This window comes from Varanus komodoensis, unplaced genomic scaffold (assembly GCF_004798865.1).
Source record: "Varanus komodoensis strain SLA01 unplaced genomic scaffold, ASM479886v1 scaffold74, whole genome shotgun sequence".
NCBI classification, from domain to species: Eukaryota; Metazoa; Chordata; class Lepidosauria; order Squamata; family Varanidae; genus Varanus; species Varanus komodoensis.
This window is the reverse complement of record NW_025336401.1, coordinates 189,894-200,804: the sequence shown is the minus strand read 5'-3', so window position 1 is coordinate 200,804 and position 10,911 is coordinate 189,894. Positions and strand designations below refer to the sequence as shown.

The window sequence follows — 10,911 nt, the reverse complement described above, 5'->3', positions numbered from 1 at the left end:
AGGTGGTGGGACGTACTTGTCCAAGCACCTTGTCCACATCATCAGGCTGCAATAACTGAAATTCATCCAATAATATCTGAGCAGATGGAGTCATTGGCATCTCCCCTAAAGGATCTGAATCACTTGTGGAGTCCAGCTCGTGACGAATCTGAGCGATTTTCTCCTTAAAGAGCTGGACAAAGTCGTCACAGCAGGCCATCGAAGGTGGTACGGGATCTTTCTTAGGGCCAGGGTGTATCAGCCCATGTACCACTCAAAAGAGCTCCGCTGGACGGCACTGTGAGGAGGCAATGGAAGTGGAGAAGAATTTCTTCTTCGCCACCCTCACCGCCACAGCATAGGCTCGATAGTGAGCTCGTAGGCGTGTCCGGTCAGATTCATCCCGTGATTTCCTCCACCTGCGCTCTAGCCGTCTCCCAACCCACTTCATCGCCCGTAATTCAGATGTGTACCATGGGGATGAATGGACTCTGCCGGACAGGAGAGGATGCTTAGGAGTGATCGTGTCAATTGCACTGGCCATTTCCCCATTCCACCGTTCAACCAGAGCATCAACAGGAACGCCAGCTTTATCAACCGGAAAATCCCCCAGAGCCTTCAGGAATCCATCCGGATCCATCCAGCTCCGAGAGCAGACCATCACAATAGGGTCCACACCCTTACAGAGGGAAAGGCCCGCCCCAAGCTCAAACCTCTCAAGGAAATGGTCTGACCATGACAATGGAGTCAGACACAAATTCCTCACCCTCAGATGAGGAGGAATGTGTCCCTGCTCTCTTGCTTTAGCTGCTGTCAGTCGTGCATCAGCCGGTCTCCTTTGAGATCCTGCCTGAGCAGTTCAGGAAAAACATGCTGCTCTCTAAAAGCGAAGCTTCCTCTAGCCAGCAGTGTCTAGCTTTCACCAATGATTGCATAATTGACCTTTATAGTGCCTTTTGCTTCTGCATTTCTGTTTTACTCAGGTGCAATTTGGATCAACCAATTAATCATTTAATTAGAAAATGTAGGTTTCTTTGATCAGCCCTGACCTGAGCAGTGTTCTATCAGCTATCCAAAATGAGAGAAATGTGGCCCCATGAAACAAACGAATGGGTGGAGAAAGGATGGAGTTTGACCCCCAGAAATGGAGTGTTTGGATTTTGGTAGGGAAAAATCAGCGAGGTGGGCAGCTCCTCTTGCGGGACAATGCCAGTCCGCTGTACCACCGGCCAGAGGGGCTGAGAGGCCCTGGGCAGCCGGGCATGGAAGGGGCTCCCTCCACCGTGGGCCTGTGCCTGTGCCAAGCCGGCACCTGGGGAAGGGTTAAGCAGCGAGAGGGCTGAGGCAGGGCAGAGCATGTGTGGCTGCCTTTCATCCCCGAGGCACGAAGGCGGCTGCAATTAATGCTTGCAGAGCGAGCACTCTTGGCTCGGAGTTGGAGGCAGGTGCACCTCCACCAGAGCGCGGTGAGTGCCTGCGTGGGGAGCGGCCGCCCCGGCCCCCTTCGCACTCACCTGGAGCGTTGCCCCTCGGCTGACCTCCAGTGCTGGAAGCGGAGGGGCAGCGGGAGGGCTGCTTAGTGCTCCCGGGCTTGGAGGGCCGGTCATCCTCCACCACTACAGACTCCCTGGAAGCGGCCCTCACTGCCTCCCAAAGGCGCCACAGCTGCAGGGACGGAGCAGCTCTACCACTTGCCACAGAGCATGGCCGAGTGGGGAAACTGAGGCCCAAGGAGCAGGGCACTTCACCTGCACTGCCCTCACGGCCACCTGGAAGCAGCGGTGGCGGCTCCCATGCTGGCTGCGGCCCGGGGACGTGGCCCTGCGCAGAGCACCTGACCAGTGAGTAGAGGCAGGGAGCACATCGCCTGAGCCTTCTGGGCCGATGCCGGGGAGGGTGTCCAGCGGGGCTGGGAGGGCCCCCCGCTTTGCAGTGGGGGCTGTATGGTGGCCATACCTTTGCTGCTGCCAACCTGCTCAACCTGCTCATCCCCCCCCCCCCCACTTATGGGAAGGTCCCAGGGGTTTCTCCTGTTCCAGGGCACCGGGAGTGGCTACATGGCTAGAAATCCGATTCCTTCGGTGCAGGGGGCCTGCGTCATCCTGAGCTCGTGACAGTTCCTGCGCAGGCAAACGGGGAGGAGGCGCCTTACTTTACATGCATCGGGGCCCAAAGAGGATCCAAAGATGCCTCCACTTCGGATACACGGAGGAGCAAGAGAAAGTCATTGGTTGAAAAAGCAGTTCTTTGGAAACGCGGGAGAACCACGCAGTGGCTTGGTTCAGGCATTGTGCCTGCAATGTGCCCGGTGCTGAGAATGACCTGACCGGCAGGTCCAACTCCCAGCTCCCCCCCACTCTAACTGTCTCTTCGTCTCTCGCGCTCTTCCCAATGGACTCTTCCAACTGCCCCGGAATGCTGTCCTCCCATCCCACCCATGAAGTGGGGACACACAGATGGCAAGAGGCTTGTGCTGGTCCTCGGGGAGTCCGGGTCCCTTCCTGTCTCCCCTGCAGCCCTGAGCCCAGGGGGTGGTCCAGCAGGCTTCCTACCAAACTGGCAGGCACAGCCGAGCGGAGGTTTCCCTGGCGCGAGCCCCCCCGCACTTCGTGGAGCCGCTCTGGGCGCTGTGGGGCTCTGTGCTGTCCTCCAAAGGTGGGGCCTGGCTCCGGCCTGATGCGGATGAGCAATGTGCTGGACGCGGGGGGCCCTCGGGGCACAGCTCAGGGCTCAGCCCCTGCAGTGCTTCCAGCCACACGGGAGGATTCCTTGATCCAGGCGAGGCCCCTCGGTACTGCCTGGATTGGTCTTCCTTTCACAGTGGGGCAGTGGGAGCAGAAGGGCTTCGTGGCGGCACACAGGCTGAGCTTCTGTTCCGGTTAACGGGGTTGGGCGGCGAGCAGAAGGGCCTCGTGGCTGGTGCTGGTGCTGCCGTGTTTTGAGGGCCTCGAGCGGCTTCTGGGGACTGCCCCCTCAACTTGCTGCTGTAGCCCCCCCCCCCTTTCCTCTCAGATTTGGGGTTCAGGCAATGACTTGAGGCTGGGATGCAAAAGAGGACATGCTGCCCAATGCACCGTTTCTCACCATTGGCCACAGTCGTCGTGTACATGGCAGTAACGTCGCCATTTGCTGAACTCGGCTGCAGTGTGGAGTACGGGGCTGCCTTCCTCGCAGCCGCCCAGCAGGAGATGCCCTGCAGTGGCTCTGTCTTGGTGGACTGGTGTTTACCTCTCCTCTGCCGTCTTCTCACGTCTCAAGAGTCTTGGAAGGAGCAGCCCTTGTTCCCCAGGGCCTGCTTCCCAGTTGCTGGGACTCTCATTTCTGCTGTTCACCTATTAAGGGTGGCTAGAAAAGCGCTTCAGCTCACCCACACCTGTTGTTAAGGAAGGACTTGATGCTGATGCTGTTGTCTTGGCAACCATGACAAAGATGAAAGCCTCTGAGGGAAGCCTTGAACAAGAGCATGGAGAGACCGGGTGGGAGAATGAACGGAAGGGGTTGGAGGGAAAAAGCTCAAGGGGTTCATGAACATTCAAATGAATTGGGCAGTTTTACATTTAACCAGCTCACATTTTTAACCTTTGCAACAGTGACTGTTGGACCAAATGATTAGTCTTCAAAATGACAATTTAAGCATTGATAATTTATCTTCATTATTACCAGTTAAATCCTGGTAGTCACGGTGATTTGCACTTCAAGAATATTCTGTGTTCTACTATATTTACATATGGCCTCACATTTTAAAAATCCCAAAGCCCTTAACCAGGAGGTCATTCTAGAGCACATCAAATAAGTTGCTGCTGAAGGGACGTGATTGCTGGTGCCTGGCGTGTCACGAAGAAGAGGAGGAAATTCCAGCATTAGGAAGCCACCCCCGGGAAGGCCCGTTGCGGGAGGCAGCGTAGCCGATGGCACGTCCTCCCCGGAGGCTGCAGGGGCAGCATCTGAAGGCAACAGGGTGCCACTGCTCAGCCACGGGGCCGGTGCGATCTCTCTGTGCTTGCCCTGGGGCCCATCCGCACGTGCCCACTGAGCCACGTCAAGAGGCGCCAGGTGGCACTGCCCGGCTGGCTTCCCACGTCTCTGGCACCTGCTCAGGCTGCTGCTGCTTCTTCTGTGCAGGGCAGGCGATGGGCAGGAGAAATGGCGTGAAGGCTTCCTCTGCCAACCCGCCGCCGCCACCGTGGCTGTCTGTGCAAACTGCCTCGGACGGCAACCTGGAGCAGACCCAACACAGGGACCGGAGCAGCAGGTGATGCCCTCCCTCCTCCGTTGCCCCCGGGCTCGGCGCCGGCATGCCCTGGCAGAGCGAGCCAGGCCCAGCTGGCTGCTCCACGATGAGCAAAAGGCTTTCGGGACATGCTTGGGACTACTCCTGTGCCAAACAGCTGATGGATATGGGGCAGCTGGCCTGTGCCATCAGGGAGGAGCTTGGGGCAGGAGCAGCCAGTGGGGGGCAGGCCAGGGCTTGGAGCCTCAGCCTCCCCTGGACCGCCGCGCCAGTGGGACCCAACTCCATGCCTGAACTGGCGCAGGGATCCTCTCTGGACAGGGGGAACGGAGGGGTGGCCGGTGAGAGATCCCTCCTGGGGCAAGATGGGGTGTCAGGGCAGCTGAGCGTCACCGGCCTGTCTGGTCTCTCCGCAGAGCATCCTCCACGGGCGATGAAATGTCTTCAGAGCTGCAACAGGGGGCTGCCTCACAAGAGGCAAACCAGGAATCTCGCCAGGCCCTCCCCAAGAAGGGGGCCCTCTCCAGGTATTTGTGGGGCTTCAGCCAGGTACAGCCTGAGGGGCCTCTGGGCACTGCCGGGGGAACGGGGCTGCCGGAACCCTTGGAATGGCAGCCCTCCAAAATGCCCGCCCTGCGGCAGCCCTGCTCGGCTGTTACAAACCAGGCTGTGGCTTCCCTTGCGGAGTCTGTCCCTGGCCAGGCACAAAACATGAGATTACGCCATGCACGCAAGGCAAGGAGGACTGCCCGGCTGGCTGGGGGGCCTTCCGTCCTGCCCCCCGAGTGCACAGCATGCCTCTCCTTGTTCACAGGGTGGCCCGGCTGGTGATGGTCCTCCGGGGATGGGCGAGCAAGAGCCTGAAGGAGGAGGAGGAGCACACAGACGCCTTCCTCGAGCGCTTCCGCGGGCCGGATGTGAAGACCTTGGCGGTGGCGGCTGAAGACGGCTCTGGAGACCAAGAGCAGGAGAGGTGAGCCCCCTTCTCTCCTGCTGCCCCTCACGCTCCTCTGCTCTGCATGCATGCTGGGAAGGAGGGATGCAGCAGTCCAGAGCAAGAGGAGGGGCAGGCGGGAGGAGTGGCCCAGGGGTGGGCAGCCAGAGCCGCCCCCTCCCCTCCCTCCCTTCACTGCCAGCGAGGGGGGGCACCAAACCCCGGGGGCTTGCCTCTGTTTCCCGCTGGGTTCAATCAGGGCCGGGCGCCCGCTGTCGAGAGAAGCTGGCTCTGTGCTGGGGGGGCCGCTTGGCCAGCGCCACTCGCGAAGGCCCCGCATCAGCACTGCTCCTTCTCGTCGGCAGGGGTGGTGCAGAAGAGTGGGGCAGGGGCAGGAGCTGGCTGGCTCTTGCACGCCGGTGGGCAAGGATGGGGGAGCGTGAGAGGCCGAGCAGTGCCGGGCAGCCTTGGGCGTGTGAAGGTGGGCTCCCAGCGGGAGGGGCCCTGTCCGAGGGGCCTCCAGGCCCTGGGGCTGGCGCTGAGGAAGAGCAAAGATCATTTCTGGTGGGAGGAACAGATGTGGGGGGGGGGGGGCGCACCTAGCATGTCTTTGCTGAAGCCTTTCCCCCAGTTCAGAGAGCTCCTGTCTGAGCCGAGATGTGGGGGCAGTGGGGGCCGGCCCCAGCCACCCTCTGTCCCCATGCCCAGTGCTGCTTCCCGGCCCCTGACAGTGTCTTGGCTCTGTTTCCAGGAAGAAATGGGAGGTCGTGGTGGTGGATCCCGCGGGGAGCTGGTACTACCACTGGCTGCTGGTCATCACGGTGCCCGTTCTCTACAACTGGTGCACGCTGGTGGCACGGTGAGCTGGGCCCACGCACTGCCTGCGGCCCCACGCGGCCAGGGGGAGCGCAGGGCCTGCCTGGGGCTGGAGGGGGCGTGGGAGCAGCCCTTGCGCCTCCGCCTCCCCGCTTTGCAGCCCTTGGCCCTGGCGGGTGGGGCTCGGCGAGCAGGACCTGCTGCGGCCGCAGGGCCGAGGCTTTGCTGGCGGCCAGAGGGAGGGCTGGGAGGGTCCGGTGAGGCAAGGAGCTGCGGAGCCTCGACGCGCTCGGCAGGCAGTGGGCTGCCTGATGGGCGCATGTGCCACTGCCTGGCGGAACGGGCTGGCTGTGGCAGCGGCTGCAGCAGAAGCCCCCCCTTGCTTGCTTGCTTGCTTGCTTGTTATACTCCACTCAGTCTGCCCAGAGAGCCCTCCTGGACTGTTGGTTAATGCAGATTAGAAATGTCATGCTAAATAAATAAATATAGAAATGGGTTGGGGGCCAGCCTGAGGCAGCGTTGCCAGGATGCTCCTGGCCGGGAGGGCTTGGCCTCTGCCACGGCCAAGCCGTGTCCTGCCATGCCTCCGGGCGGCAGCCGCGCTGCCCCACATCGGGATGGCAGAGGCTGCGTTCTGGGGGGAGGGTGGACTGAGCTTGGCCCTGACGGGCGTGGGGGCGCGAGGGGCCCCAGGCCACACGCAGGATGCGAAGGGACCCGGACGCCATGCTGGGGGACTGGCATCAGCTCCTCCCAAGCAGCTGCTCATTGCCTGGGGGTCCTGCTGCTCTCGAAAGGGGCTGCCGCTGCTGAGCCATGGCATCCCGTTCCGCACGCAGGCACAGCAAGCCCCCAGCAAGCCACGGCTTGTCGTGCTGGTTTGCAAGCCAGACCTCCCCTCACACCGAACCACGCGGGGTGGGACCAAGCGAAGGGCGCCCCTGCATGGCTTGCCGGGCCAGTGGCCTCTCCCGCCGCCCGCAGCACCCGCTGAGTGGCTCCGCTGTGCTCTCTCCCGCAGAGCCTGCTTCAACGAGCTCCAGACAAAGTACTTGCTCTGGTGGCTGGTGCTGGACTACCTTTCGGACGGCGTCTATGTTGCAGACATGGTTGTCCGGCTGCGCACAGGTGGGCCTGGCAGGGAACGCCCCCCCACCCGCCCCCCACAGCACCCGGCGGCCACTCAGGCAAGGCTGGCGGCGCCCGGGGGACATGCCTCCTCTCAGCAGACGCTCTGAGCACAGAGTCCCCAGTGAAAGACGGCTGCCCCTCTGCGCCGGCACCTGGGCGCCAGTCGCCCTCCCGGTCGCTTGCATGCAAGGGCTTTGCCTCCATGCCGCACTGAGCCAGCAACTGACCTAAATCAGAGGCAGCAGTGCAACGCCCGGGCGCCTTTCCTGGTGTTCGCCAAGGTGCCCCCCCGCCCCCCCGCCTTCCTTGTTCTTTCTGTGTCTTTCACTTCTATGCTGCCTGTAGCCGAAGCTCTCTGGGCAGTTTGCAACCAAGTATAACAGTGATAAAACACAAGAGACAGAAAACATGAACAAGAATTTAAAATTAATTTAAAGAAGTAGTTAGCACATTTTGTAGCGCAAAAGGTTTCTGCTGGTGTTGAACATGGACTGTCGAGCAGCCTGGGAACGCCCCCTACCTCGGTGTGGTCTTTGGGGGGGCCGCCTGCCCATTGGCAGCCTCCCCATCTGGTGCAGTGCCTTGGGCCCCCTGTGCCCATGGACCCAAACTGTCGCAGTGGAGACGCCCTGGGGCAGAGTGCTCTCCACTTACCTGGGGTGGGCGAGGTGTGGGGGTCACGGCCACTCCTCCGCACGTAGCCCCCACCTCCTGCGCTGTCTGGCGCAGCCTCCAGGCTGCTGCTGATGGGTTTGTGCCTCCAGCCAGCGGAGGGCTCAGAACGAGAGTGGGAGGGAGAGGCAGAACCGGCGCGGCACCAGCAGCAGGGAGGCCTGCCTCACCAAGCCGCTGGAGTTTGCTGAGAGGCCCATGAGCCCACGGAAAGGGACGCTCTGGTGGCCCTCGCGTTTCTGGCCTTCCAAAGGCCTTTGGGCAGAATTCCGCACCAAAGGATCCTGAGCACATTTGGCAGTCATGAAATCAAGGGGGGGGGGGCCCCTCCTAGGGATCACTAACTGGTTAAAGAACAATAAGCAGGCAGTGGGAATAAATGATCATTTCTCCCCATGAAGGGCCCCGCGTGAGACCCCACGGGGTTCTGCATCAGCACCAGTGCTTCTTGAACTACTTACAAATGATCCAGACTTAGGAGAATGCAGTGGAGTGGCCTGGCTTGCTGATGACCCCAGACTGCCTGGGGTGCTGAACATGAATCGTGAATAACTCTCAGGGGCTCTCTCTGAGCTGGGAGCACGAGCAAGAAAAGGACAAATGCTGCTCAAATGCAGGGTAAAGCGGCACATGTTGGGACAGAAATCCCCACGGGGTCTCGGAGCTGTGCTGGGCAGCTCGGTGGAAATGCCGACCTGGAACGCAGCTGCTGCGGCCAAGACACCCTCCTTGTTGCCCTGCCCCGGAGGCAAAGGGCTGCTGAGCTTGACTGCCACTCTGCGTTTCCCCCGGCAGGTTTCCTTGAGCAGGGCCTGCTTGTCAGAGACCTCAAGAAGCTGCGTGAGAAGTACATTGGCACAATGCACTTCAAGCTGGACATCCTCTCCATTTTGCCCACGGATTTCGCATACTTTGCCACGGGCATACACCGCCCGGAGCTCCGCTTCAATCGGCTGCTGCGCTTCTCACGCATGTTCGAGTTCTTTGACAGGACCGAGACGAGGACCAGCTACCCAAACATCTTCAGGATCTGCAACCTGGTGATGTACATTCTGGTCATCATTCACTGGAACGCCTGTATCTACTACGCCATCTCCAAAGCCATTGGCTTTGGAGAAGACACCTGGGTTTATCCCAATGTTTCAGACCCTGAGTATGGGTACTTAACGCGGGAGTACATCTACTGTCTCTACTGGTCCACGCTGACCTTGACCACAATCGGAGAGACTCCCCCACCTGTGCGGGACGAGGAGTACCTCTTCGTCATCTTTGATTTCCTGATCGGGGTCCTCATCTTCGCCACCATCGTGGGGAACGTGGGCTCTATGATCGCCAACATGAGTGCCAACAGGGCAGAATTTCAGGCCAAGATCGATGCTGTCAAGCACTACATGCAGTTCCGCAGAGTGAGCAAGGAGATGGAGGTCAAGGTCATCAAGTGGTTTGACTACCTCTGGACCAACAAGAAGGCAGTGGATGAGTGGGAGGTGCTCAAGAACTTGCCTGACAAGCTGCGGGCAGAGATTGCCATCAACGTCCACCTGGAGACCCTGAAGAAAGTGCGAATATTCCAGGACTGTGAGGCTGGGCTCCTGGTGGAGCTGGTGCTCAAGCTGCGCCCTCAGGTGTTCAGCCCAGGGGACTACATCTGCCGGAAAGGGGATATCGGCAAGGAGATGTATATCATCAAAGAGGGCAAGCTGGCGGTGGTGGCTGATGATGGCATGACTCAGTACGCCCTGCTGACCACAGGCTGCTGCTTTGGGGAGATCAGCATCCTCAACATCAAGGGAAGCAAAATGGGCAACCGCAGAACAGCAAACATCCGCAGCATCGGCTACTCCGACCTCTTCTGCCTGTCCAAGGAGGACCTCATGGAAGCAGTGACCGAGTATCCAGATGCCAAGAGAGTCCTGGAGGAGCGTGGCCGTGAGATCCTCACCAAGGAGGGGCTGTTCGATGAGGCAGCAGCAGCGGCGGAAGGCGTGGAGCAGATGGACATTGGGCAAAAGCTGGACAGGCTGGAGACCAGCCTGGAGATACTGAGCTCCCGCTTCTCCCGACTCTTGGCGGAGTACGGCGCTGCCCAGAAGAAGCTGAAGCAGCGCATCACCCTCGTGGAGGGCAAGGTGAAGCAGGACCACCTGGGGGAGCTTCTCTCCGATGGCTCCACCAGCCCAGCCAGGAGCGAAGGCAAAGGCACACCGTGAGGCTGTGCGCACAGATTGTGTTTCCCGGCACGGGCCTCTCCTCACAGCTGCCTTACAGCCATTCCTCGGGTCTGTATCCGGCTGGGCGTTCCTTGCAGCTCTCGTGTGGGCCTGCGTCTCCCCCTCTTCCTGTTCCTTAAGAACTGGATGGCTGAAGCTGCTTCAAGAAGCTCCGCTTTCCTGTTTCATCCCAGCCATGCCACTCCGCTTTGCACAGTCGACCCAAGTGGGGTTCCTCAAGAGGGGCCTGTTGGGAATGCCCCATGGCGGGCTGTGCAGCTGCTCTCGGCCTTTGCTTGCCCAGCACCTCCCTCTCTTACCAAGCAGAATTCCACGTGCTGGTACTAAATCCTGATAGAAAAGCCCCGCTGGATCATGTCCTTTGTGTTCATAGGGCAGTTTCCAAGCCAACCCCATTTGTGAGCTGAATGTGACAGCTTCCCTAAGTCTGGGGCGTGGGAAGGACAAGGGGGCGTGAGTGCTTGTGCCCGGGCTTGGGGCCACCCGTTAGTGAGGACTAGAACATTTCAGAATTCAGAATCCCTGCCTTCTCTCAGCCCTGCACACACTCCGTAGCCCAGATCTGGCCACTCTTCAGCCCGCCCGCCCGCCCAGCCTCATTCCTCTGCTCTCGGGAAAGCTGAAGTCTTCCCTGGCCACGCTTCTCGCCTCAGTCCTCAAAGGCGCACGGCCGTGGTGGGATGCCTGCGGATGCAGCTGCTGGCAGGAGATGGCGCTGGGCTGCGGAGCTCTCCACACCCCCAGGAGTCTGTGAAGGACTCGTCTAGAGTCCTCCACCTTTCCCACTCCGCAGCCCAGCATGCTAAGGGCTTGCCTGGAGTGGCTGTCCCATGTGCTGGGGGCCCCAGAAGAGACCGATCCAGGACCTGTGTCCTCCTCTGTGTTCCTGAAGTCAGGATAGCCGTCCGAGGCTCTGG

General features: G+C 60.4%; 1 protein-coding gene across 1 annotated transcript; it reads left to right on the top strand.

Annotated features, from left to right (window-relative positions):
* Positions 1–4,201: 4,201 nt before the first annotated feature.
* Positions 4,202–9,973, top strand: CNGA2 (cyclic nucleotide gated channel subunit alpha 2). Its single transcript, XM_044452705.1, has 6 exons — positions 4,202–4,231; positions 4,627–4,737; positions 5,025–5,183; positions 5,896–6,003; positions 6,982–7,088; positions 8,559–9,973. The coding sequence occupies exons 2-6, from the start codon at positions 4,649–4,651 to the stop codon at positions 9,971–9,973; spliced, it is 1,878 nt and encodes a 625-aa protein (XP_044308640.1). The 5' UTR covers positions 4,202–4,231; positions 4,627–4,648.
* The last annotated feature ends 938 nt before the right edge of the window (positions 9,974–10,911 follow it).

Bases quoted from the DNA above. Each gene is read 5' to 3' on its own strand.
- CNGA2 (XM_044452705.1), top strand. From the start codon at position 4,649: ATGTCTTCAGAGCTGCAACAGGGGGCTGCCTCACAAGAGGCAAACCAG. The intron at 5,184-5,895 runs GTGAGCCCCCTT...CTCTGTTTCCAG, and splicing joins GGAGACCAAGAGCAGGAGAG to GAAGAAATGGGAGGTCGTGG. The intron at 7,089-8,558 runs GTGGGCCTGGCA...TTCCCCCGGCAG, and splicing joins GGTTGTCCGGCTGCGCACAG to GTTTCCTTGAGCAGGGCCTG.